Source organism: Indicator indicator, chromosome Z (genome assembly GCF_027791375.1).
Source record: "Indicator indicator isolate 239-I01 chromosome Z, UM_Iind_1.1, whole genome shotgun sequence".
NCBI lineage: Eukaryota > Metazoa > Chordata > Aves > Piciformes > Indicatoridae > Indicator > Indicator indicator.
The window spans coordinates 18,457,308-18,483,681 of NC_072053.1; the positions used below are offsets into that span (position 1 = coordinate 18,457,308).

At 54.8% G+C, this 26,374-nt stretch overlaps 3 protein-coding genes across 3 annotated transcripts; 1 reads left to right on the forward strand and 2 right to left on the reverse strand.

Moving 5' to 3' along the window:
• Positions 1–743: 743 nt before the first annotated feature.
• LOC128979699 (B-cell differentiation antigen CD72-like) lies at positions 744–4,187 on the reverse strand. Its single transcript, XM_054398045.1, has 7 exons — positions 4,103–4,187; positions 3,924–4,019; positions 3,637–3,726; positions 2,825–3,139; positions 2,431–2,579; positions 1,946–2,097; positions 744–882 (listed from the first exon to the last, which is right to left on the reverse strand). Exons 1-7 carry the CDS (start codon positions 4,185–4,187, stop codon positions 744–746), a joined length of 1,026 nt encoding a protein of 341 aa, XP_054254020.1.
• Positions 4,188–5,775: 1,588 nt separating this feature from the next.
• Positions 5,776–7,895, forward strand: LOC128979306 (B-cell differentiation antigen CD72-like). Its single transcript, XM_054397523.1, has 6 exons — positions 5,776–5,920; positions 6,034–6,126; positions 6,654–6,947; positions 7,079–7,227; positions 7,440–7,480; positions 7,748–7,895. Exons 1-6 carry the CDS (start codon positions 5,776–5,778, stop codon positions 7,893–7,895), a joined length of 870 nt encoding a protein of 289 aa, XP_054253498.1.
• Positions 7,896–12,060: 4,165 nt separating this feature from the next.
• LOC128979817 (killer cell lectin-like receptor subfamily B member 1B allele C) lies at positions 12,061–15,292 on the reverse strand. Its single transcript, XM_054398210.1, has 6 exons — positions 15,244–15,292; positions 14,674–14,799; positions 13,881–13,955; positions 13,153–13,295; positions 12,785–12,888; positions 12,061–12,256 (listed from the first exon to the last, which is right to left on the reverse strand). The coding sequence occupies exons 1-6, from the start codon at positions 15,290–15,292 to the stop codon at positions 12,061–12,063; spliced, it is 693 nt and encodes a 230-aa protein (XP_054254185.1).
• Between the last annotated feature and the right edge of the window lie 11,082 nt (positions 15,293–26,374).

Here is a 26,374-nt window from a genome sequence, read left to right on the forward strand (position 1 = left end):
TGGCTAGGTGTAGGTATGTCCACCTTCTGTCACATCTTTGCACACCAGCACCTCAGTTCACTCCATGGTGGGAATGCTGCATGGCTGCAGCACTGTGCATCAGGACTTGCTTTGCTCTGTGACTGGGTCCAAGCTCCCCATGGCACTCCAGCCACTGTGCTCAGAAAGACCAAGTGTACCCCAGCAGCTAGGGGGAAAAGGCCACTGCCACCACCACCCCTAGCCTGCATGATGCTGGAACATATTTTGGTATCACTGGGGAAAACTTGGACAGCCCATGAACAGAGGCCTGTGAGGGAGAAGGAGGTTGTTCACATGGATAGCACATCCTGGGCAGGGTGTAGCAAGGCTGAAGCAGAGGCAATGTGGGGTGCAGGTGCTGCAAGGGAAGGCAGAGTTTGAGGGTGACGTTCTGCCCACCCTCTATCACATGCAGGAGGTCTAGGGTTTCCCCCATCTTGCCCTTTAGCTGCACCACAGCTTGGGGATGTTTCTTGAGCTAACGCAGACCGAGGCCTCCCATGGCAGTAAGGAGATAGAGACAGGCTCCATCTAGAACAGGGAGGTGCCTGCATACTTCTCCCTTTCCAAGGCAGGGGGTCAACATGCCCCATACAGAGCTCCAGGCTCTCTGCTGATGCAGTGACATGCATAACCTACAGGCCCTGTCCCCAGAGCCCAGAGCTTGGCAGAGCCTGCCATGGGCACACTCACCACAGCAGTGCTGGAGCCAGTGGCAATCATCACATGAAAGGGGAAGTTGGCCCTGCCACCTTCTCACAGATCCAGTGGTGCAGGTCATCAGGACTGGCACACTGGGCAGGTTTGATGTTCCCACGGCTTATTATGGCACAGGACCCATTTGACTTTGACTGCCATGGCCTGAATGGAGAAATGACACATCAAAGACCTGCCAATACCCTGTCAACCACCCCATCAGCCACCCCATGCCAAGGTAGCCATGGCTGCTGATGGCTCTCTCTGGTACACTCAAACAGGAGGAGCTGAATGCTTCAAGCAAAGGGAATCCTACTGATTTCACAGGCTGAAGCCTCAGCCAACACATCCGGGCCCTTCGAATCAGCAAATCATAGACAGGACCTTTAAAAGTCATCTAGTCTGACCCCCCCTGCAGTCAGTAGGGACATCCATAACTAGACCAGGTTGCTCAGAGTTCCATCCAAATGACCTTGTATGTTTCTAGAGATGTGGTTTCCTTGGGCAGGCTGAGAAACTCCTCTGCAAAAGGTTTGCATTAATTGTGATGCTCCTTAGCCTCCCCATTGCTTGAATCACAGCCTTGCTGCTCATGGGAATTTCATCCCTGCAATGTCTAGTGGTGAGGAGAGCCCAGTCCTCCCCAAGAGCACATGGATGGCCAGAGGAGCTGTGACAGGCTGTGGAGCCACAGTGGGGTGCAGCCTCCCATGGCAGGGCTAAGGATGGAGGGACAGGCAGCAGGCGGGGGATGAGTACCCAGCACCTGGCCAGACAGGCATGTTCCTCCTCACTGCTCTCAGACACTGCAAGAGGAAGCAGCGGCAAGCTGGGGACTGTGCACATGTAAGGGAGGAGCCCAGGACCCTCTGCTGGTTGGAAGGCTTGATTTCCCCTCACAGATGAACCATCAGGAATAGGGGGCATTCAAAGCATCAAATACTTTGTCTAGATTCCAAATTAAACTTGCAATTTCTTTTATCCCCTCTCACTGCATTTTCCTTGTGCATGCCCCACATGTGTCCCCCAAAGTCCTGGCTTTACATTTGCATGGCCTCTCAGCATCTCATCACACCACTGCACTCACCTCCCTGTGGCCTCAGCTGCTTCAGTGCTCTTTGTTCCCTAGTGCTTGGGCCTGGGCCTAGGTATTGGCGGCATTTAAAACACTTCCTAAAGCAGCGGTAGAGGAGAGAGATTCTCAGCAAGGAGCTATGCTGCCAAGTACCTTTCATAAAGGGAACCATCCACCCAGAACCAGACGTCTGATCCTCCATCACTGTCTGGGTCTTCCTCCTCCAGCCAGTCATATTCATACCAGGGGTAGCTGCTCTTGTACAGCCCGATCCAGTATGGGATGTCCGCATTCCTCAGGAAGGTCTGCAGAAGGAGAAAAAGGGCCTTTTAGTGGCTTTTTCATGGTACCTATGTGCTGCAGTGTTTGCAGGGACTGGTCATCTCCTCAAGGAGCCCATGGGACTGGAGCTCCATGGGACAGGACAGCTGAGCAGCCCTGGTGCCCTGCTCCAGCTTGGGCAGAAGCATCTAGCAGTGCCAGAGCTTCTCTTCCTCATGCCCACCCCCATCCATGTGATCCAGAGATCAGCCTTGCACTCTCCAATATTTCGGCAGACCTCCACAGAGGTGCTGGCCCATCTGGGTAGCCAGGGGCTGGAAGCACCAGCTCCTGGCTCAGCTACCCCAGCAACCTACAGGCACAGTCCAGCGACTCCAGGATTTGGTGACCAGGAGCTGAGAATATTTCTTCTCACATTCATCTTTGCTGTCCTCCCATGTCTTCTTTTCCGATGAGATGAAGAGGCACTTGCCCCTGTACAGCAGCCAGCCTGAAGGGCAGCAATCTGGGGCAGGGGCACAATTCATGTGCTTGTTCAGCCACAGATGCACTGGAGGGGGACCAGGAAAAGTCCCACGTCTTCCCAGCAGACTTTGCAGGCTCAGCCTCTGCTCTAGACACAGCTTTGTCCTTTGGACCACCCTGTCCCCACCATGTGGCCAAAAAGCCAGCGCTCACGCCTTGGCACTGCACCTGCTGAGGGATGCCAGTCCCCTGAGGTACACAATCACTGTTCCACCATCTCCCTACCTATAGCTGTGCAGGAGCGCAGGCTGGCCACAGTGCTCTCACTGTTGTTGAGCTTCTCCTGCACATCATGCATGTCCTTCTCCATCTTCCCCAGGACCTCCAGGACGCGCTTCAGCTCAGCGTCCCGGTTCCCTAGCTCCAGCTGGCTGCTGTTGCCCTCTCGCCAAGCACGCTGCAGCTCCGCTGTGGCCTGTGCCAGCTCCAGACGCATCTGCTCCAGGCTCTGCTCCCGTGCAATCACCTCCTGTGAGAGGCGGCCCTCCTCGGCCACGTGCTCACGGGAGGCATCTTGCAGGCTGCGAGTGACCTGCCAGTCTGGGGACAGAAGGGGTGAGCTGGGGCATGGAGATGGGACAGCTCTGTCAGGGGGACATGGGACTGACCCTGCCCAGAGGTTAGGATGGGCAAGACATAGCAGGGAAATGTATGGTGAGTATCTGGGCAGGGCCTGGCAGGAGAGACCAGGGCAAGGCAGGACAGGGTGTAGAAGCAGAGAGAGCAGGGCAGGAAGGGTGCAGGAGTACAAATCTGGGCAACCCCTGGAAGCAAAGGAAAAGGAGTAGAAATGGAGAACGTGGTGGAGGAGGGTGGGCAGTGAGAGGCAAGGGAGGGAATCATGAATGAATGATACAGGCCAGCTTGTAGCAGACAGGGCAGAGGGACCCAGGCACAAGCAATTGGTGTGTGAGCAAACCTCTGTTCATCACACCCTGTTCACCCCTGGCACCTGTCCCAGCCTAGCCGCCTCCCTCTTCCCATACTCTTCCCACCCACCGTCTGTCCCAGAAGTGCCCACCCCTGCTCCAACTCACAGCAAGCTCCAAGGGCCACAGTGGTTACCAGCAGCAGAAGGCAAGTTGCTAGCAGTCCCAAAGGGATGCACCACCACTGGGACCAGGATCCTGCAAGACACAACCAGCCACAGGCATCATCTTGTGAGTCTGGAAACTCCTGGCAGTCCTGAAATCTCCTGTCTGTATACAGTGGAAGGTAGCATGATAGTGCAGGGGGTACAGTGAGAATAGGAGCACCTTGAAACACCATTCACTACCCACATCAGGGCCTCCCTGGGTCCCCTGGGCTCCGGTTGGGCACTTACCTGGGCTGGGCTGGGGCTGCGCCCCATCCCCATCCTGCCCTGCCAGCTCCGGCTGCATGTTCTCATAGGGGCTCTCTGCGTCATCCATGCCGAGGGCTGTTGGAGGAAGGCAGGGGAGAGCAGCTGACCACAGAGCTAGTCATGGCAGGGGCAGTGTGTCGAGTCCCATGGGCTCTTACCTGCCTCCAGTGCCTGGCTGGCCATGCTCCGACCCCCCATCACCTTGGCAAACCTTAGGTCAGCATAAACCATGCTCTGGGCCATGTGGGCAAGCACTGGGTAAGCCTGGGTCCTGTTGGCTTCCACTGTGTTTTTGATATGTGTTTCTGGGATGGTTTTGCTCCTCAATGATCGTGTTGTCTCTCAGGGGTGCAAAGGAGAAGTGCAGACAAGACAGCATCTGCAGAAACAGACGTTTGCTCCGAGCTGTAGCAGATGGGACCAGTGAGGCACAGATGCAGGGACCAGCACCCTCTAATTGGTCCCAGCACCACCAGCACATCCCCTCCCATGCACCGAAACTGCTCATAGTCCCGCTCATCACACTACACAGGCAGGGCAGCATAGCCTGAGGCAAGGGCACTGGGAATGCAAGGATGGACCCAAATCCCTGTGCCAGGGGAGAGCTATGGAAGAGCAAAGCCAGCCGGGAGCATATTGGCCTGAGGACAAACCCGGGGAGGTCTCGAGGTCTTTCCATATACAGATTCCCCTCCTAGCCTCTGGGAATGAAAATTTCCCCATGATATAGCTTGTGCTACTGCCTATTGTACTTTCTCTTATCCTCTCCTAGATGACCCAAGCTTTGGTATCGCTCAAAACCCAGCCCCCACCCCAACTGCTGTATAGAGCAATGACACCCACTTTGCCTTCACTCCCCCAGACCACAACCCCAGTACTCACAGCATCTGGTCCCAGCCTCCAGCCTCTCACCATCTCAGAGGTCTCTACTGAACTGCATCCAGAGAAACACAGGTTTCAGAACGGGTGCTGAGTTGTGGACCAGTTGTGCACATCTGAACGCAGCCACTTCCTGGGACAGAACTGGAGATCTGCATTGCAAAGCCACTCTCAATCATCTCTGCAAGAGCACAAGACGTTCAACATCACTGGAGAAAGGCAAAAATCAGTCACCTTCAAAGGGGACAGGAAGGAGGTTTGGAAAGCTTAGCGAGGCGCAACTACCACCCAGTCCCTAAGAAGAGAGAGCATGTCCACGTGGGCAAACATTGGTTCAGGCCCAAGGAGGACACAGTGGTATCAGTACTGAGCCCAGTGAGGTTTACCAAGGGTAGGTGGTGCCTGTCCAATCTACCTGCCTCCTGTTCTGAGAGCACTGGGTAGGGGATGAAGAGAGAGAAATGAGGGCCATTTATCATCACCCTTCAATATCTGGGACATGATTCCCTGTGGTCTCCTTACTGGCAGAGCGAGGAGATAAAACAAGAACCCTGGAGCAGAGCACAGAGAGAGAACCTGCATCCTGGCTGGGGCCAGGCCCAGAGCCACCAATTTCCAAGTAGAATCTGGTCTCTCTCTCCCCTGCCACAAGGATTCAGGATGGCTTTCAGTAAGCTGAGCCCTGCAGCTCTACCCAGTGAACCAACCCTAAGGCACACAGCCCTGCTGCCACCCCAGGAGACCCCAAGCAGTTCTGGATGGAGAAGGAAACAAGATGGAGGTGCCAGGGCCAATAGCAGAGCACTGATCCTTGTGGCTGTACTTTCCTGCTGTACCTCACCGCAAACTTCCTCTTCTACAGAAACCAGCTGCACTTCTACTTTGCAGTCCTGAGAGCAGGGCTGACTGTGGTGGAGCAGAAGCCATCAGACCTATCTGGGCAGACCAGGGAATGGCGCAGAACGTGGTCTACGCTGACCTGAAGTTTGCTGCAGGCCCCTCGCCCACTGCAACACCCTGCCCCACAGATTCTGATGAGAATGACAGCCCCTACGAGAATGTGCCAGTGGGGTCAGTGCCCATGGCACCCAGCCCAGGTGAGAGCCTAGCCACAGCCACCCGGTACATGGGGATGCCTCAGCTGTGGATGGGCAATGGGTGGTGGCAGTGAGACTGCATGGTGATGGCCGTGAGCTCTCCTGTCTTGCAGGGCGCTGGCTCCGGTGCTGTCGTGTGCCCAGGGGGCTGCTGGCAGCCACCCTGCTGCTCTTGCTGGTGGCCACCGTGGCCCTGGGGGCTTGCTGTGAGTTGAGATGCAGCTTGGGGGGCAGTTGCAGGGGGTGGGTACTGGGAGTGGGATTGGAGCTGGGCAAGGGCTGGGCTTCTGTGGGATTGTCACGGCCAGGGTGTCTGTGGATCTTGTGGTCTGGGGCTGGCTGCTGCTTCCTGTTGCTTCCTCCTGCCTCCCACTGCCATCTTCTTGCCTCTCACTGCTTACCCATTGCCTCCCGCTGCCTTTCCATGGCATTCCCATTGCATCCCACTGCCTTCCCACTGACATGCCATTTTGTCCCCATGCCCATAGACAGTAATTCCCTTTCTGTCCTCTTTCCATTAATTCCCATTGCCTCCCATTGTTTCCCCTGCCCTAGCAACTACTGGGGCTTCCTTTCCTTTCCCACTGGCACCTCCAGGACAGTCTCTGCCCACAGCCAGGCACTCTTCTCTCACTCTCAGTTCCAATGGCCACGCCCTGAGCAGAGTTAGTCCCATGTCTCCTTGCCCAAGCTGTCCCATCCTCATGCTCCAGCTCATCCAGCCTGTCCCCAGATTGGCAGGTGACTCGCAGGCTGCAGGACACCTCCGACAAGCACGCTGCCGAGCTGGGCCACCTCTCACAGGAGCTGAGCACGCGGGAGCAGAGCCTGGAGCAGGCACAGTTGGAACTGTCATGGGCCAGAGCAGAGCTGCAGCGAGCGTGGCAGGAGGGCAACGGCAGCCAGCTGGAGCTGAGCAAACAGGATGCCAAGCTTGAGCATGCCAGGCAAGAGCTGGCTGTGCTGGAGAGGCAGCTCAGGACCAGTGAGAGCACTGTGAGCAGCCTGCGTGCCTGTGTGAATACAGGTAGGGCCATAGCAGGGTGGGAGGAGAGGCAATGATGCTGCCAAGGGAGGTGTAGGGGCTGATCCCAGCCAGACTGGGCCCCTTAAGCATCCGTGGGAGGGTGAGAACCTGAGCTGTGCCCCTGCTCCTAGACTGCTGCCCCTCGGGATGGGTGCTCTACAGGAGCAAGTGCCTCTTTGTCTCACTGGAGAGGAAGTCCTGGTGGGACAGCTGCGATGACTGCAGAAAGAAATCCGCTCAGCTGCTGATCCAAGGCGACTGGCCATCGTGGACAGTGCCGGTACAGAGCAGGAGGGCTTGTGGCACCTCGGGAGGGTGGGAGCAATGGTGGGGCTGTGCTGACCTTTGTGAGGCAAGCAGCAGCAGCAGCTGTGCAGGTGCCTGAGTTGTACTGTGAGCCCTGGGTGCCCTTCCTGGCAGTTTGTGTGGGCTCCAGGGCACCATGCAGGTGCTGGGCATAGGGTAGATGGTGAACAGCCTCCCTCCCTTCAGTATTTTGTGCAGGCAGTAGGTGCCATATACTGGACTGGACAAGGACATCAAAATCATCATTCAGCTTGGGGGCTGAGTAAGAAGTCAGATAAAGAGTAAGTTTTTCCATCTTTGCCACTTGCACCTCACCTACCTTCACCAGCCACGTGTAGAGGTGCAGAGCACTCTGGGCCGTGGGACTAATGTTTAGGCATGGGCAGTGCTCTCATGTTCCTTCCTGGGCCTACAGCTCCTTGGGGGACACCATAAGGCTGACAGTGTGCTGGGAGCATGGTAGTGGCACCTCTCATGTGCTTCTGCCCTTCTAGGCGCAGTAACTACCGTACTTGCACTGCAATACACTCTGGGAACATAATCTACCACTACTGCATTTCCCTTTTTCCATGGATCTGCGAGAAGCCCCCAAATCTGAGCAACTCAGCTGAGACCCCCTCTCCTTTTCCGGCCAAGGGATGAACTCTGTGACTCATCTCCACCACAGACCTGAGCGACAGGAGCTGGTGGTGCACAGCAAAGACACTCTTCTGCTGCAAAACTACATCCCTGCAGACCTTTGCCTCAGCCACATTGCAAAGCTCTGGGGATACTGGTTGGGAAAGAAGGTATCTGCACTTCAAAACATGGCTAATGGAAAAGAGACTCTTATTTTTGTGTTCCATACTCTTGACCACACTTAGATCCCCAGATCCTGCCCTCCAGCCCTAGCTCCCATGACCCAGGGAAGGGATGCTGGTATCAAGCTTTGCTCACCTCTGCTGCCTTCTGTTGAGGATGATTTGGGAGGTGCCTCTTGCACCTAGTGAAGCTGGATATGATTGTGCCCTTCATGTCACCAAACTGCCTCCTTTGGGGAGGCCTTTTGTTTTATTAGCTGTCCCACACCTCTCTCCGTGGCTGCTGTTGACTCTTATCCTTCCATTTCTCCTCCCTCCACCACCTATCCTGAGCCACAACCTGTCCCAAAGCTGATCTTTGTTCTCCCAGCTGAAGAAGAGCCTGCCTTGATCCCAGAAAAATGATTGAGCATGTCTTTCTGGGTATATAATGGTCCAGGTCAAGGGAGAACATGCTGGTGGATGGGAAAAGCCAAGCAGGATTTACCAAGGGCAAGTGATGCCTGTCCAACCTGCTTGCTGCTGTGGGGACACTGAACTGTGAATAATAGGAAAGCTATCGGGGCCATTCATCCTGAACCTTTGAGATCTGGGACACGGTTTCCCACGGATTCCCTGCAGGCAGAGTAGGGAGGTGTGGCCAAGAGAAGAGAACGTAGATGGTAGAGACCTGCAGGCAGCTGTCAGCAATACCCTCATTCAGCTGGCAACATCCCTGCAGGGTCAATCCTACTTTGATTCTTCTTGAAGCCTTCACCAGGGCCCTAGATGATGGAATAGGGATGTCCTCAGCCAAGTAGGTGGCAATACCAAACTGGGCAGTAGGAGGTACACTGGAGGGCAGGACTAGTTAGAGGAGTCTGGAGAAATGAGCTATTGGGAGCCTGCTGATGCTGGATGGGGAAAAGGGTGAGCCCTGCAGCTGGGAATGAAAGAGAAACCCTACATGTCAAGATGGGCAAGCAGGCAGCCATGCTGAACAGGTCTGACAGTCCCATGAACTAGGGCCTGGACAGGAGTCAGTAGTGTGTCCTTGTGGTGGCAGAGCCCAATGACACTGTGGGAAGCAATGGCTCAAGGCTCCAGGAATCGAGAGAGGTGATTCTTCCACTTTGCTCTGGTGAGACCTCACCTGAGTACTGCATCCAGCTCTGGAGCTCTCAATACAGGAAGGACATGGACCTGATGGAGACAGTCCAGAGGAGGGCCACAAAAATGATCAGGGGGTTGGAGCACCTCTGCCACAAAGACCAGCTGTTCAGCCTGGAGAAGAGGAGGCTCTGGGGGGACCTAATAGCAGCCATCCAGTACCTGAAGGGGGCCTAAGAGAAGGATGGAGAGCGACTGTTTACAAAGGCCTGTAGTGACAGGACAAAGGGCAATGGCTTCAAACTAGAGAAAAACAGATTTAGATTGGATGTCAGGGTCAAGTTCTTTACCATGAGGCTAGTGGAACACTGGAACAGTGGAACAGGTTGTCCAGGCAGGTGGTTTGGGTCCCATCCCTGGAGATATTCAAAGTGAGGCTCGACAGGGCTCTGGGCAATCTGATCTAGTTGAGGATGTCCCTGCTTACTGCAGAGGGGGATGGACTGAATAACCTTTGGAGGTCCCTTACAACCCAGACCATTCTATGATTCTATGACCTGTTGCTCTGTGGGCACCAGGGAGACCACCACATCTGGGCTATCAGGACAAGCCAGACACAGCAAGTCCTTGTTTCACATGATAGCTGAGACTGCACAGGACCTTCTGCAATTCTGCTCCAGCCTCCCAGCCTCACCATGGGCTGGCTTCTTACCTCTCCCAGGAGCTGCTCCTGTCCATCTTAGAGAACCAATCCACAGCTCATCCCTCTCTCTGCAGAAACATTGAGACAGGGAGGGTGAGCACTGTTTCAGGACTCAATCACCCTAGCTGGGTCAGGGACAGGGCTCCATCATCAATCCCCCAGCAGCTAAGGTCCCACCAGGGTCTTAGGGTCCTTTCCACTGTGGTGGCAGGGATTTCCCCTTTCTCTTGTATTTCCAAGACTCCTCAGTACTCCTCCCTATCTCCCACTGTCTTACATCTACTTGCTGAATCCCTGTTTCTTCTCATGGTCTCATGGTTATTCATTGATCCACTTTTCCTTCCATGATCTTGGGGATTTTCACTGCACTCCCATTTCCCCCATGGTCTCAGGGCTATTTGATACACCTCCCATGGTGTCAGGGTTCCCCAGTGTTTCCTCATTTCCTCCACAGTCCTCTAGAGTCTCAGCTCTTCACTGAATCACTTTTCCTCCCACAGTCTCAGGGTTCTTTCAGTCACCTCCCACAGTGTGGTGTCAGGGTACTCTCATTCACCTCCCATCTCCTCCATGGTCTCAGGGCTCCCCAGCACTCCTCCATTTTCCCCATGGTTTCAGGGCTTCCCAGTAGTTTTTCACAAGGATGGGACTTCTGCCTTTACCCTCCTCAGATAAGGCCATCCCACAGCCATGGGCAAGTGATGGAGGCAAGACAAAGAACAGGATGTGAGCTGTTACATCGAGGGTACAAGCAGTAAATCCACACAACTCCCTGAAGACCAGAGACTGCGGACAACAATGGCACTACCTCCAAAGAGATGCAAATAGCACACCCTGCACCAGACTGGTGCCTTTGGCAGCCTTCAGGGAGCACAGCAGGCAGGAGCTGGCCTCTGCAGGCAAATCCTGGGCAACTGCTAGCTGCACTGGCTGGGGCACACGGGGACACGCAGTGGGTCAGTGTAGGGTGGTATAAGCGTATGTTTGAGTGCCAAAGAGGGGAATAAGGTCTGGTTTCCACTCTTTCTCAGTGCTTTACAAGGCAGTTAGGGCCCAGCATCCACAGGGGAGAAGATGCCAGGGTGCACCCTGAGTTCCTGCCCCCAAGTTCTGCAATGGAGAGGAATGGCGGTTCAGTCAGTCCTTGACCAGGCGAGGAAGGAGGGTCTTGTGTGCACTTCAGGTCAGCATAGACCATGTTCTGCGCCACACCCACAGGAGCTCTCTGGGCATCAGCAGCAGCAGCAGCAGTGTGGTGACTCAGTCCTGCCTTGCTCTGCTCAGTCTGGTATCAGGCTGTGTCCAAGACTGCGTGGGGTGCAGGCGTTCCCCTTGTGCAGGAAAGGGAAAGTAGCTGTCTCATTTGCAAAAAGTGGGTTTATTTCCAATAACCACTAGCTTTGGTGAGTGAGGGCAGTTAACGAGCTTGCTGGGGTCTACTTGTTCTGCATCCCCCTCCCCAGGCTCTGCAGAACGCAGAGAGCCTGTGGGTTCAGGCCATAGCAGGGACATACTGCCCCATGCATCACCTTCACCCTTCCAGTCCCTGCTCAGGAGACAGAACGCAGTAACTGGGGAGGGCTTGGGTCCTCTGCATGTGCCAGAAGGGACTCCAAGTATGACCATGGCAGAACTGTGTGCTGCTAGCACTACCCATGAGGTCTGTATCAAAACCATGGCAGCCAAACCCCTCCAAGCCAAGCCTCAGCAGGCGTTTCAGGCTCTCACTCACCACTCAGCCTCAAAGTAAAGTGAGGGCATTTACTGAAACGTTCTTAGAATGTGTAGGCACCAGGAGACAAGCTGCCGCCCAGTCCAAGCCCTCTGTGGGACCTGACAGGTAAAGGGTCACCTCTCAACTGTCTTTTCTGAGAAGCATAAATCCCAAGCAGTCACCATGAACAGAAAGACTCCACCCTGTCACCTGGCCACAAGGATGCTCGAGTCATTCCCAGTCACTTCATTCAGTGCCATGGCAGCTGCCATTTCACACCAGGCAGCAATGCAACTGAGTCAGTTATCTGGACAATGCACCTCTACTCCACCACCTTCATCCCCCAAAGCCAGCCACAACATCCAAATGCCAGTGTTTATTGGCAAAAGTGCAGAGATCTAAAGAGGTCTGAGTGAGGAAGCAGCGGCACCCAGGGATGTCCATGCATTGAGGCTGGGGATGGCACAGGGTGGTGGGACTGGCTGGAGGTTCCCACAGTCATCAAGGTCCCACACAGATGTAGGTGGTGTTTCCCCAGCGGAGGGCAGGTGGCGAGGATGGGAGCCACTGCAGGGTGGTTGCTCTCCGCTCACAAACCCACCCAAGGGCTTCCCTGCACAGACCACTTGACAGTCCTGAACCTGACACCCTGCCACAGGCCAAGAAGGAGCTGGTGGAGCACTGCACTGGGAAAAGCCTGCAACAAGACAGAGGTCTGAGATGGGATGGGCAGAAAGGGCTGAGGTCATCTCATCTACAGCTCCTCCAGACAAAGACCGAAGGCTGCACAGGGATGGTATTGGAGCAAAGCACTGGCATGGAGCACTGTGCCCTGCCACCGTCCTTCCAATTAGGACACATGCTCTAAACTGCCCTGCCCCCCACCTCTGCCTGTTTGACAGAAGACCCCAGTTCCATCATTCATGTAGCATCCCCAGATTCCTCCTGGCTGGGCTCAGCACCAGCTCCATCAGGCAACACTTGGGAACCTGCTTTTGGGTGACTCCCCCAGGCCCTCCCCTAATCAGGGTGCAAGCACCTTGGACAGGCCCCCGAAATCTTCCCTTCCCTAAAATGCATCAATGGAGCTTTAGGAAGACAAAAAATGGCCAAAATGTGGAGCATATCCTTGCATGCCAGTGGGCTGCCTGTCTCCTTGTCACCACCCCAAGCCCTAATGCTGGACCCTCAGCAGCCCTGGCTGAGGAAAAGCTGACAGTCTCACCTCTTTAGTGCAGTGCCATTCAGCCGCTTCCAATCAGACCTGGAGCCATCCCACTTCAGCCCCACATGGAAGACCTCCATATCTGTGGTACGCACCAGGAAAGCCTAGTGCAGGAGAGGACCCACATGAGCTCCGCTGGGGGACGCCCAGCCCCAGACGTGCAGTTAGTTATGTGGGCTGCGCAGCATGGCCACAGAATAGTTGTCTCCCTGCCTGGAGGTTTGCCTAGACTTTGGGTATGTGGGTCAGAGCCAGGAAGCTGAGATGATGCTGTTGATGGCTGGGCAGCTGCTGAGGGACCTTGAGGAGGTCACCAGTGCAGCCCAATACGTGTGGGGAGTTGGACAGGCCAGGCTGGGTGCACTTACCAGGGTGGCATTGGCTCGGATGGTGACCAGCTGTGCTCCTCTGGAGCAGCAGTCCTCTCTGCTCTGCTCCCAGCTCTTTTTGGCAGAACAGAAGCACTGCCCTGCATCCCAGAGACAGCCAGATGGGCAGAACTGGCATCGTCCTGCACACCAAAAGTCAGGATGTGGGAACAGCTGGGACAGGGCAGGCAGCAGCTCCTACCTCAAAAGACAGGAGGATGAATAGAGACAGACAGGATATAAACCAACCCACTGTCCTACTATGGCTGCCTTGCAAAGAGGACATTCTACATGTCCTTACTCTGGAGCCCAGGTCACAAATCCCAGCCCCAGGGGTGATGTTGATACAAAGGTGGTGGCATCAGGCAGGTCGGGCAGCGAGGAGAACTCCAGGTTTGGGGCTGTGATACAAATACCAGTTCCAAAGCACTGGGAACAGTCAACAGTTCAGCTTCACCAGAAAGGCTAGCTGAAAGAAACAGCCCAGTGCTTCCTGTCACACAATTCTTGTGACATGGTGAGCATGCTGAGCGCTGCTGACATCATCTCTTCCAAAGGGGTACCAGCAGTGTGACCTGTTCAGCAGCAGTAGGGCAGCTCTTCATGCCATGAGAGTGAAGGAAGACTTGAATGGGGAGCACATTCTGGAGTAAGGACAATTCCTGCATTTTAAAAGGAGCAGCTAGGACCTTACAAACCTCACAAAGGATCCCACCAGGTTCTCCTACCTTGCAGTGTCTGCTGCCCATAGCTGGGTTTTTCCTCCATGCTCCAGGAACCATGGGGACAGCTCACCTGTTGTCCTAAATCTACAGAAGAGCACAGGAGTGTCTCCACCAACCATATACTCCTGCTTCCAGGAGCACTCAGCTCCATAGTCACAGCTGAAGGTGTTGCCCCTTTAGGTAACCTGCCAGCCAAGCCCACCAAAGTCTTTGCTGTGCTTTGGGGCCCATCACACAACAGGCTTTCAGGGAAAGTGCTTCTCCTTTTCGGTTTCAGTGTCACTGCTCTCAAGCTGCGCCAGGGGAGGTTTAGGCTGGAGGTGAGGAGAAAGTTCTTCACAGAGAGAGTTGTTAGACGTTGGAATGTGCTGCCCAGGGAGGTGGTAGAGTCACCATCCCTGGAGGTGTTCAAGAGGGGACTGGATGTGGGACTTGGTGATATGGTTTAGTGGTCATGAGATCTTGGGTGACAGGTTGGACTTTGATGATCCTTGAGGTCTTTTCCAACCTTATTGATTTCTGGGATTCTTCTCTCCATTTTGTCACCGTGCAACGGAGTGGGGTGCCCTGAGACTGTCCCTGAGCCCATGCTGTCTCTCCACCTTTTTCTCTCAACTAAGTACACGAGGTCTTGCCTCAGCAACTTTTCTGCTTGTCCCAAAACCCACAATGCCCTTAGCTTAAAGCAGGAAAGTCCAGCTTCATGGGACAGCTGCAGCTCTGTATGTGGGCCCTATGATACCAACCCTGACCCAAAAACCCTGACCCATAAACCCCAGCCAAAGAGGTCCAAGACCAAGCAGGTACTCACAATGGAAGATCAGTCCAAGGAGGATGATTTGTGCCACCAGGAACAGCAGTGAGAGGAGAGCAAGGCTGAGGGCTGCCCAGCACCAGGGCAGCTGCACCGGCTGCCGAGAAGCTGAGAAGGGGAGTTAATCTGGGCCCTGCAGGCTTGTGGGGGAGCAGTGGCCCAGGAAAACCTGGGCAGGGTCTCAGGAGGCAGCAGTGGAATGCAGAAAAACTGCAGGCGAGCCTGTTTGCAGCATCTTGACCTTCCTAGAAGTTTTCTCCCTGCAGACAGTGCTTGACACAGGGCAGGGAGAGCCAAGCAGCAGGTGCTTGTGCGCACTTGTGGCACTACATTGCAAAGAACATCCTCTGCCCTTGAGCCCCTTCCTGCTCCCCACTATGACAGCAGGCAGCGGGGGTCTGCAGGGGACCTATTTGGGCCAGGATACCCAAAAGCAGGGGAACAGGGGCAGGAGGGCTGGAGGAATACCCTGCAGGGGTCGAGGGCTGCAGGAGGGTAGGGGACCTGCCAGGAGAGCTTGGGGGCTAGAGGCAGAGAGCAGCATGCCATTACCTGGTGTGGGTGGCAAGCGCAGGTCAGCATACACGACAGCCTCTTCCATCCCTCCCTAGGTCTCTTGCTCTGTGCCCCACAAGGGAAGTGGCAACCCCTTCCCATCCCCCTTTGGCAGATGGGTGTGATGCAAAGCAAGAAGTGTCAGTTCCTGGCAGGGTCCCCAGAAGCACCAGCTGAGCCACAACCCTGGCGAGTCACAGTGCTGCCTGTGACTGAGGCAAGAGGGAGCCCTGGCAAGGCCAGCACCCAGATGTTCCCAACATGAAGAATCCCTAACCCCCAGCTTCAAGACAGCAGGTGATGGGGATTGATGCCAGCTTGGACATGGCTGGACTGGGCAGCCATGTGGAGGCTGCTTTCCCTGCTGTAACCCCTCAGTGCTCAATAGATCTATGCTAGTGACTGTGCAGGGAACCTGGGCATTTTTGAGGAGCAGGACACAGAGCCCAGCATGTATACCCTGGCTCTGCATTTTCAAAGCAGCAAGGCCACAAGGTGTTTTGTCAGATGTGGTTTCTACTGCCTTTTTCAATAGAATCACAGAATGCATCAGGTTGGAAAGGATCCTCAAGGTAATCTTGAACCCTCATGCAGTGAGTAGGGCCCCATCAAGTCTAACCTCGAATGTCTCCAGGGATAGAACCTCCACCACATCTCTGGGCAACCTGTGAAGAACCTTCTCCTAATGACCAACCTAAATCTACTTTGCTCTTGTTAAAACCATTGTCTCTCATCCTATCGCTACAAGCTCTTCTAAACAGTCCCTCTCCAGCCTTCCTGTAGGTCCCCTTCTCCAAGCTGAACAGACAAAATTCCCTCCACCTGTCCTCATAGGAGAGGTCCTCCAGCCCTCCAATCATATTCGGGGCTGTCTTCTGGACCTACTCCAGCAGGTCTCTGTCTGTGTTGAGAACTTCAAAACTCGACACATGAACGCATGGGCCCGCAGCTGGAATGCGGGAGGTGTTCTTTCCCTGCCTCAAGCCTCGAGGGCTGCCATGATGGCCATCCCTGCTTTGCCCTCGGGGGTGGGGAGCAGAGTGCCCCAGCCCTCTCAGGGGCGATCGTCTCCTGGTCTCCCTGTCCACCTTCACCCCTACGGAAGGGCAGGGTGGGCATTCCTGCGGGCAGGCAACGAACCCACTCCGCTAGGATGACGCGGAGAGGACTACGTTTCCCAGCCGCTCCTCCCGGGGCTGCACATGCTCGGTGCGACTCCCGGCGCGGTGACCGGTGTAGCGCAGGGGCGGTCCTGGTGCAGCCGACGGTGCGGGTCCTGGTGCAGCCGACGGTGCGGGTCCTTGTGCAGCCGCCAGTGCGGCTCCCGGTGGCCCCCGGCCCTGCTCCCGCTGCATCCCCGGCCGGCTTCTGGTGCAGCTCCCAGCGCAGTTTGCGGCAGTCCTGGCGCGGCGCGACAGATTCCCGGTGCGCCTTCGGCAGCAGCCGGCCGAGCGCCGGGGCTGATCCCTGCCCATCCTAACCTCACAGCCGGCCCAGGACTAACCTTTCCGCTAGCACCCCGGAGCAGCATGCCCCGTGGGCGAGCCTGGACGCAGGCGGAGGTCAGCAGCCTCCTGGCTCTGGTGGAGGGCTCGGGGGAGGCCACGCTGCTCATGGCCTCCACGTCGCGACCCAACGAGGCTCTGTGGCAGGAAATCTCTCGGGGTCTGGCGGCTGCCGGCTACGCGCGCAGCGTGGCTCAGTGCCGCTCCAAGTGGAAGGCGCTCAAGCAGGCTTTCCACTCGGAGCGGGAGACTCGCCGGAGGGCAGGACACCACTCGCCCCGCTTGCCCCCACACTACCAGGCCATGAAGAGCATCTGGAAGGCGGCTGGGCGGCCCGTCTTTGGCGAGCGCAAGATGCCAGGTGGGTGCCAGGGACCACCAAGCGGGTGGGCTTGGCACAGTGGCAGGATGTGGGATACTGGGGGAGCACTGGTTTTGCATGGGCACTCAGAGCCTGTTGATGATCTCGTTCTCTGTCTCTAGACCTGGTGAAGCGGCCACCCAGGAAGTGCAGGTCAACCCTTTGCACCTGTTCTCCATCCTCACCAGAGCCTCCAGGTACTCGTGGGCTAGGACAGTCAGAGTGAGGCTTGTCCTGGCTGTGGGGTGGCAGGCAGCCCACTCTCCTTGTTATTAAAGCTCTTTTCTGCACTCCCTTACCCTCCTGCAGAGCATGGTGCTGGCAGGGACACCTCAGGCATGCTGCTCTCCCTGCTGCCGCAGGGTTCGAAGGATGAGCCACAGAGATGTAAGTACCAGTCTGCCCCGCGGCACCGGGCTGCACGGCCACGGCTCCAGTCCAAGACCATGCCAGCATGACGGGAATGGAGGGCTTAGGGGGTCAGAGGGCCACCACAAGTGCCTCAGCACGTATGTTCGCCTATGGGAATACTGGGACTTCTCCGCCCAGAGGCTTTGGCTCCAAACCAGCCCCAGAGAATGAGGGGATGGGGATGTCTGGGATGGAGCAGGAGCAGCGCTCAGGCTCTGACCCAGCCTGAGAGCTTGGCAAGACCACTGGCTGCCCCACATCCCAGGGGCCTCTCAAAGACTGTGTGCCACTGCAGGGAGTATGACTCCCCTCCTGTCAGCACATCCTGAGTAACACCATAAAACTTCAGATGACTTAGGACTGGATGTGAGGGCCAGAGGTGCCTGCAGCTCCCCTGCCCTGCAGCTCACCCAGGAGCGGATCCTGCACCCTTCTCGCTGTGCATGCTCCCTGGAGGTTTGGCACTTGGGTGAAGCAGGATACGTCCCTGAGTCTGATTTGTGTGGCCAGCATCCCACACTGGGTAATTACCTTTTCTGTCTCCCTAAATTCCCCCTGCAGTTTCAAGTGGATGTGGGATTCTCCTTGACTTCCAGTCCTAATCTGTTGTGTAGCGTTGCTGTGTGCTGCTATGCCGCTGCTGCCTTCAGCCCAGAGCTGGCTGCATTGCAGTGGTGGGTGAGTGACTCCTGCTTTTGTATCTAGCTCATTAAATGCTTTGAGGCCCTGCAGGGTGCTGTGGAGCTGTGGCTAGGGCATGTCGGGCTGCGGGGCTGGCCGGGGCAGGCCAGGCAAATTCCAGGTTGGAGGTGATCTCCTGACAGGTCCCGTCACACGACGCATCTCTCCTTTCTGCTTTCTCACCAGCACCCAGTGGGGACCACGTCGCTGGAGTGCCACCTGCTCCTGCTGTTGTGCCACGTAAGGCTTTCCTTGCCCACTCAGCTCAGTAAACCCCTTCAGCCCCACAAGCAGGGCCTGATACAGTTCTCATTGCAGAGACTGATTGCTCCTTCTCTCCCCTTCCTGTTGTGGGTGAGTACCATGCCCAGGCCACCATGTTTCTGCACCTCAGAGCAGAAAGTAGCTCAGCTCGCAAGCTGTGTCTGCTTTCCTTCCAGGCTGTCACACTGCCTTGAAGCAGGAAAGAGATGAGCAAAAGCCTAGTAAGTGTCTGCAACTTTGAGCTCTGTTCTGCCCTGCCCATGGGGGCAGAGGGCAGGGGCTCTTGCAGACCATGCTCTCCCAGGGCTCTGCATAAGAGTCACGCTGAGCAGGGACTTGGCTGGCTCCAGCGCTCTGGTTGTTCCTGCCATGCCAAACCATTGTGGCAGGTTTTCCTGGTGAGGTGTCCCCAGGGATGGAAAGAGGAAACTACATGCTGCCAGTGGCCACCGCAGCCCCGGGCTCCCCCAGGACAGCTGCCATAAGCCAGCATCTGGCAGCAGGTGAAGAAGCATCGTACACAAGCCTTCATGGTGGGTCCTTCATACAGCAGCTTCCTAACATCCTCACGGAGCTCTCAGAGCCATCCGTGGTGAAGGTTGCTGCGACTGACTCCTTCTTACTACAGGCTCTGGTGTGGCAGGCTTGCTCCAGAGTGTCCAGCAGCTCCTGGTGCAGATCCTGCAGACATCACGGCAGCAGCAGGCACTGCTGGAGAGCCTGGCCAGTGACACCATCTCCCATCTCCACCTCCTCTCCCACAGCCTGGTGCAGGTGGGAGAGACCCTGCACCAGTTCCTCCTCCATCCACAGATCCACACCAGCCCCTTCAGCCCCTATATCCCCCACATGTCCCTTTTCGAGGGTGGCTCTGGGGTGCCCTGTTCCACTGGCACTCCCCACACCTCCCCCAATCACAAAGAGGAGCCTCAGATGTCCCCTACCACCAGCTGCACACCTCTGTGAGTGCCACCAGCCCCAAGGCCAACAGCTTTGCTACACAGATTTGACAAATCTTTATAGCAGAGGCTGTAGGTATTTTGGAAGTTTATAGAAGGAAGACGTTTTAATAAAATTACAAATAGCTTTTGTACCAGTGACGTCAACTGACCAATTCTTTCCGCCTCTCCAGGAGATGTTCCCCTTCTCACTTTCGAGATGAGCCAGAAGGGAAACTCAGCTACAGCCTCTGAGAAACTCCCAGGCCACACACCACAACACAGATGTTCTCTGCCCCTGCCCACTCAATAGCATTCAGCTGTTCCTGGGGCCAGCACGACCTCAGTCTGGACAATGTGCTGCCAGGCTGTGGAGAGGAGCAAGGCTCTGCTGGGGCTGAGGAGGGCAAAGAGGGCATCTTGCATCCTTCTACAAGGGAAGGAGCCAGGGCAGGTGATGCTGGGCAGCACTGGGACTGGGGAGGCAGCACATGCTGCAGCCATTGTTCCTTCATTACTTGATCCTTGGTGGGTCATTTCCAGAAGGTGAGCTGGGGCAGTCGCAGCTGCTGATGAGGACTTGAAGCACACTGAGGTAAGCCTCCTCTTCTCAGAGCTGAGAACATAGATCACCATTAGGCAGCAATAGCTGCAGACATGCTGTGGCACATTGTGCTTGGCAAAGTCAGTGGTTTTTGCACGCCAGTCACCTCCACCAGGATACCCACATGCACTATGGGAATGGGATACAGACATGCTGACTGCCTCTAGAATCTCTCAGCTTCATCCAAGGAGTGGATGTAAGCAGTGCTGCTGGTGTAGGGCAAGTAGACATCAGGACAGAAGTTTGGCCACAACACAGAACTTGCTGGGTGATCTGCCGCATCTCCCAGGAGAAGAGGAGCACCACACAGAGGCCAGTTCATGCCAGGTCAAGACCAGCCAGGAAGATGGGCAAGCAGTCCAGACTGAAACAGTTATTACTCCTCTTGAGGATGCAGCAAGGCCAATGCTGCTAAGATGCCATACACAACCATCAAGGTGTTTGCAATACATGTTCCTGTAGCTCCCCAGCAAGATATTCCTGAATTCCTGCCCTTCCTGCTGCATGCAATAGCACAGTGCTGCTCCAACACATACCCCAGCAGAAACACTGCCACTGTCTTGCCAGGGCACCCTGTGTCCTCCAGATATACCTCACTTGTGGCTGAGCCATGGAAAGAGGCCTGGGGCATGGTCAATGGGAGTCATCAGCAAGGTGGCTGGGGGATGGCAGGTGTTACAACACTAGTGAGCAGCAACAACGCATCCCAGCCAGCATCTGACAGAGGAGAAGCGTGGGTGAGCAGTGCAAGGATAGCCCCTTAAGTCTCGTGGCAGGGTCTCTTGTCCCACACCAGCTGAGCACCCTGGGTCAGAGAGAAGGGCCATAGCTGCAAGGGACATGCTGGCCCCATGACACAGTGGGGGCTAGCATAATAATGCTAGCTAAAGACTGAGCTAGTCTGGTTATTGTAGGTGTGAGGGGATTTCAGCTCTCACTGTTACAGTAAGGAACCAGAGCCCCTGTGGGGTTGACACTCACACAGGCACACACAAAACATTATCTGTGCTCCCAGGCAGTAAGCAGAATGTGGCAGGCTGCTGGCCAGCAGCTCTGGAACCAGGAGTCATAGTTTCAAACAGCTCTGTCCTGGCTTTTCTCCTGTGAGGCTGATCAAGTGGGTGAACGCAGCAGAAACGAAGTTATCCCTTCTTGAGCACCACTACTTGCAACCAGTGAAGCTGCAATGAGAGGACACATTTGGGCTGTGCTTCCCACTACCCTGCTGTGATCCTTATCGTCTTACTGCACTCCCCACCACCGTTCCTTGCTCCCTGCTGTCTTGCTGTGCTCCCCAGTGGAGCCTGCAACATCCTCCCTCCAGTTCTAGGATACCATGGTTTCTATTCACCAAGCCCTGGGGGTGGTGGATTAGTGGAGCAGGTTATTCCCCCACACAATAAAGGGTGAAGTCCCTGGCAGGAGATGAAGTGCAGTGAGGGGTGCCCTGGGATGGGTTGCAGTGGGAAGCTGGCTGCAGAGGAGGGTGTGCTTGCAGCAGTAGTGTGCTCTGGGGGCTGCAGATCAGGGGTACATGGGGTGGTATTGGAGGAGACAGCACCATGTGGTACCAGGTACTGGGAGGGTTAGAGCAAATGCGCAACACAGTGCAGTGTGGTTGTAGAGGCAGTGCAGTGAGGGTGCAGCTGGGTGCAATGAGGGTGCAGTTCAGTTCAGTGAGGTGGAGTTGTAAGGGACAGGTGTAAAGGTACAGTGAGATTTTAGTGAGGATGCAGTGGAGTGCAGTGAGGGTGCAGTGAAAGGTAGTGAGGCTGCGAGGCGCTGCAGTGGGGTGCAGGGGCTTTGTGGCGAGGACACCGTGGGGGGAGCGTATGGTGGTGCGTATGGTGACGCGTATGGTGGTAGTGGGAGTGCGTTATGCTGGTAGTAGGGATGCGAAGAGAACGCAGCGGAACGGCAGTAATCGCTAGAGTGACACCATGGCAGCCAATAGGAGATAGGGAATGATCGGGGGACGTGGCCGAGGAGCGTTCTACCCAATCGCAGAGGCCGGGCGGAGCAAAGGCCTATGCCAATGGGGCGCGGCGGGAGGAGTGGGGCAAGGGTGGGATGTCCATGGGACGTGACGGCCGGTGGTGGGCGGTGGGTCTTGCGGGGCGGGACCGTTGGTGCACTGCTGAATCCATCTAGCACTATGGTTGGGACATCGCTGCCCCTGCCGCATTGCCCTCCGTAATCAGGGAGTCGTGCCCTCGGTGCAAAGCGAGTGCAGACCCACCACCTCCCGCCGTCTGTGTCGCAGCTCCCGATGCAGGAGGGCGTGGAGCGGGCTGCTGGACAGGCATGGAGTTGTCCTGACAGAGGACACGTTATCTGCTCCGCTGCCTCAGAGGCACCCTAGGCAGCACGGCTTGGGCTCCCCCTGTTCCCCTCCACCAAGCACCGCCACAGGGGCAGTGCAGTAGGGCTGGGGTCGTACAACCCTTTTCCGGTGAGGCCTGGATGCACTGGGCAGTTTCAGCAACAAAAACTGGGCTGGCACCCAAAGGCACAGAAAGGAAGGGCCTGAGATAGGCAAAGCTGTCTCCTGTTCCTGGAGGTGGCCATTTGAAATGACCCCTATGTCTGGTGAGGTCACTCTTGTTCCAGACACAGCAAGCCGGGACAGAGGAACACAGGCTTGTTTTGGGGTGTGCAAGGCTTTCTCCAGGCCAGATCGATGGGCTGAGGCCAGTTGTATGAAATTCAGCAAGGTCAAATGCCACGTCCTGCATCTAGGTCACAACAACCCCATGCAATGCTACAGGCTTGGGACAGTGGCTAGAAGGCTGCCTGGCAGAAAATGACCTGGGTGTGTTGGTTGACTGCCAGCTGAACATGAACCAACAGTGTTCTCAGGTGGCCAAGAAGGCCAACAGCATCCTGGCCTGTATCAGGAATACTGTGGCCAGCAGGACTAGGGAAGTTATTGTCCCCCTGTACTTGGCACTGGTAAGGTTACATACTGGGAACTTCACTACAAGAAAGACATCAATGTGCTGGACATGGTCCAGACAAGGGCAGAAAAGCTGTTTGAAGAGCTTGAAGATCCTATGAGGAATAGCTGAGGGAACCCCTGCTTAGTCTGAGGATAAGGAGGCTGAGGGGAGACCTCACTCTCTACAACCACCCAAAAGGAGATTGGAGCAAGGGGAATGTTCATCTTTTCTTGTGGGGTTGCCACAAAATTGTGAGAAAGATAGTGGTCCTGGTCCAGCTGGTTCTAGCACGATGAGCTAAGATACAAACTAACAGACCAAATGAGAGCAGAACCACGGCCTCAAGGTTGGCCAAGTGGCCTCATGTGGAGCCAAGTGGCCAAGACTGGTGGCTGTTTATCGAGACCTACCTGAATGTTACAGTTCCACTTTTCCACAGCCTGCCTTGTTAAGCCCCCTGATTTATCTTTATTTTAGCAGGTGCTCTTCTCCCCAGTTGCCTTCAAAGATGCAGCACTTTGTTATTTTTTACTCCCATCCTTTTCTCAAGCAGTGTGGGAGAGGTACAACATCTCTTATCACCTCCAGGGCCTCACAGTCATGAAGACCACCTAAACATTCCACTATCACTCCCTTTTTGGGTTGCCACATTTTCTGCCAAATAACAAGCGATAGGATGAGAGGAAATGGCCTCAAGTTGCACTAGGGGAGCGTTAGGTTGAATGTTAGAAGAAACTTCTTCACTGAAATGATTATCAAACACTGGAATAGGCACCCCAGGGAGGTAGCTGAATGCCACGGAGGTGTTTAAGCATGCAGAGATGTGGGGCTAAGGAACATGTTTTAGCACTAGTCTTGGTAGAGTTAGATAATGGCTGAACTCGATCATCTTAAAGATCTTTTCCAACCAAAACGGTTCTATGACTGTGAAATGGAGGTGGAAGCAGCAGCAGCAGCAGGTCTCAGCAGGATTTCGTGCTGCCATCTGGTGGGCCATGTACTCTAAGGGTCCTGCTCTGGACAGTTAGGACATACTGCTCCTTCCCTCTCCAGCCTAAAAAACAGCTTACGACAAGGCAGCTTCAGCACACCAAACAGCCATATCACACCCCCTTCCCCCGGCCCTTCCCAAAAGCGATTAGAGCAGACCCCTGCAGAGATGGGGGCCTGAAGGGGGATTTTTTCCTGTATTTATCCCACTCTGAAAGAAATCAAAGCTGTTCCTCTTGGCTGGTAATCTCCTTCCTGCACAACCTGCCCCAACTCAGAGCTATAATCTCTGGAGAAACTGAAATCGGAAAAAGTTTTAACCTACCAGTGGAGCAGGCAGTGACCCCTTTGTCCCACTCCCAGACATTGCCAGAACACCATGGTATGGAGGCAGTGTGTGCCCACTGATTCCATGGAGCCGGGCCCCATCCCAGCAAGAATAGACACTGATAGAGTGACTCCAAATCGCTGCCCTGAGAGCAGCTTTGGACTATGTCCTGTGGCTGGCTGTTCCTGCTGCTCAGCTCTGCAGCTTCCCCACTGCACTAGCCTCTGCTCTTCATTTTCCTGGCCTAAAGGGCACTCCAATCCCTGTGATAATACAGTGAAGTGCACACAGACCCTCTGGCTTTGGCTCATCCCACAGCCCAGCTCTGATGGCCAGCCTGCTAAAGCCCCCAGCTGTGGCAAAAGCACTATGTATTGACATTAGGAACAGTCACCTGGCCCTCAAGCTTTGCAAAATTCTTCTCAAATCCGCATGAAGAATGTTCACCATGGGGTTAATCTGGGTGCAGTGTATCTCCCACTGGCACACTGCACACAGGCTCCTGCCTCCTCATTCCTCTCCTGATGCAAGTGGTTGGCATTTGCACCTCTGTGCTTTCTCCAAGGCTGATGAATGCCTGGCCTGCTGCCACTCTACAGCCTCTGCTGGTGGGGTATCTGCAGGGATGGACAACTCCAGGCATGGAGATGCCCTGGTCCAGTGCTCAGGCATTTCTCTATTGCACCTTTTAAAAACATGACATTTTCCAATGGAAATGGAGTCACTTTCACCAGCAACTCTTACCTCTTCATGGATGAGCCAGAAAGCAGTGGTGGAATATTTGAGTTCAGAGTTATGCCCTAAAGGTCTCACACACTGCAAAGCAGCATGCAGAATCTTCCCCAGCAAACAACCATGCATCTGGGATACAGCATAGGACAGATTAGACAGAATCATAACTCCAAAACTCCAGAACTGAATGAAGAATAGGGTGTCTAAGGACAAGGAGAGGAAGCTGCTTTGAAGTGTATCAGGATGTATATCTTGGTGACAGAGGCCCTAGTTCACTTTTTTAACAAAGCAGCTTCCCCTGTTTGAAGTGGATCCTCCTTATCCTGCACCTGGCTGTAGCTCAGGGAGATCTTGCACAGCATCCTTCACGCACATCAGATGTTTGGGTTTTTTTATTTTTCCCCCATGTGATTTGCATGAAGAAAACTCCTCTGTTTTGCAGCAGACAGGGTGGGACAGAAATGAAGAGCAGCCAATCCATGTGCAGATGATAGCGTTGAGTGGGTTTTTTAAGATGGGCTGGAACCAGAGCACACCTGGGGTCTGATCCTCAGGGTGCTTAATGGATCCCTCAAGGGGAGCTGGGTGTTGCTCCAGGTTCTCCCCCAAACAGGGAGGAACTCTCCAGCTCAGATTATCCATCTTTCCCACAGAAGATATGTTCATTAGTTGATTAGAACAACAATCCTCATGGGCTTGTCTGGGATTTGTAGCTGTGCTGGCAAAAGATTTGCTGACTGTAGGCAAATTTCCTCTGGAGGATGCCAGCCCAGAGCCACCAGGACTTCCCTTCCCTCGTTCTGAGCCAGGAGGATTGCACTTGTTCCAAGTCCATTTAATTTTAGCCAAAATACTCCTTCTTGAAATGTGGAGCCCTGGATATGGTGAAGCATCTTTAAAATAAGTAAGAATAAACTGTAATATTCCCCTTGGTGTAGGCACAACTCACAGTCACAACAGGAAGATTCAATGTGATTTCTTTAATACAGCTTCCACTGAGAGTGCTGTTCATACATAACAATGTACTGCTTAGCACTTGCTTCTCTCAAGGGAAATTTTAGTGGTAGTATTTGAGTGAGGGGAAATGGGTTTTATGAGCAAACTTTAATCTACAAACCATAAAGGAAAGCTTTGCATCCCATGGAAAATGTTCTCAGCTTCGAATAACATATTTATATCTTCCGCTGCAAGCTTGTTTCTTGAGACAAATTTATCCAGGATTGCTTTGTTGTAGCAGTTTGATTTCTGTTGGTGCAAGACTGATTTCTCATGAGAACAACTGCCTTGGTTTCCTACCACTTCACAGCAAGCACAGCTACACTTTGTACTTGTACTTTTTTTTTTTTTCACAATCTCAACCTGCCAGAGGTCCTTT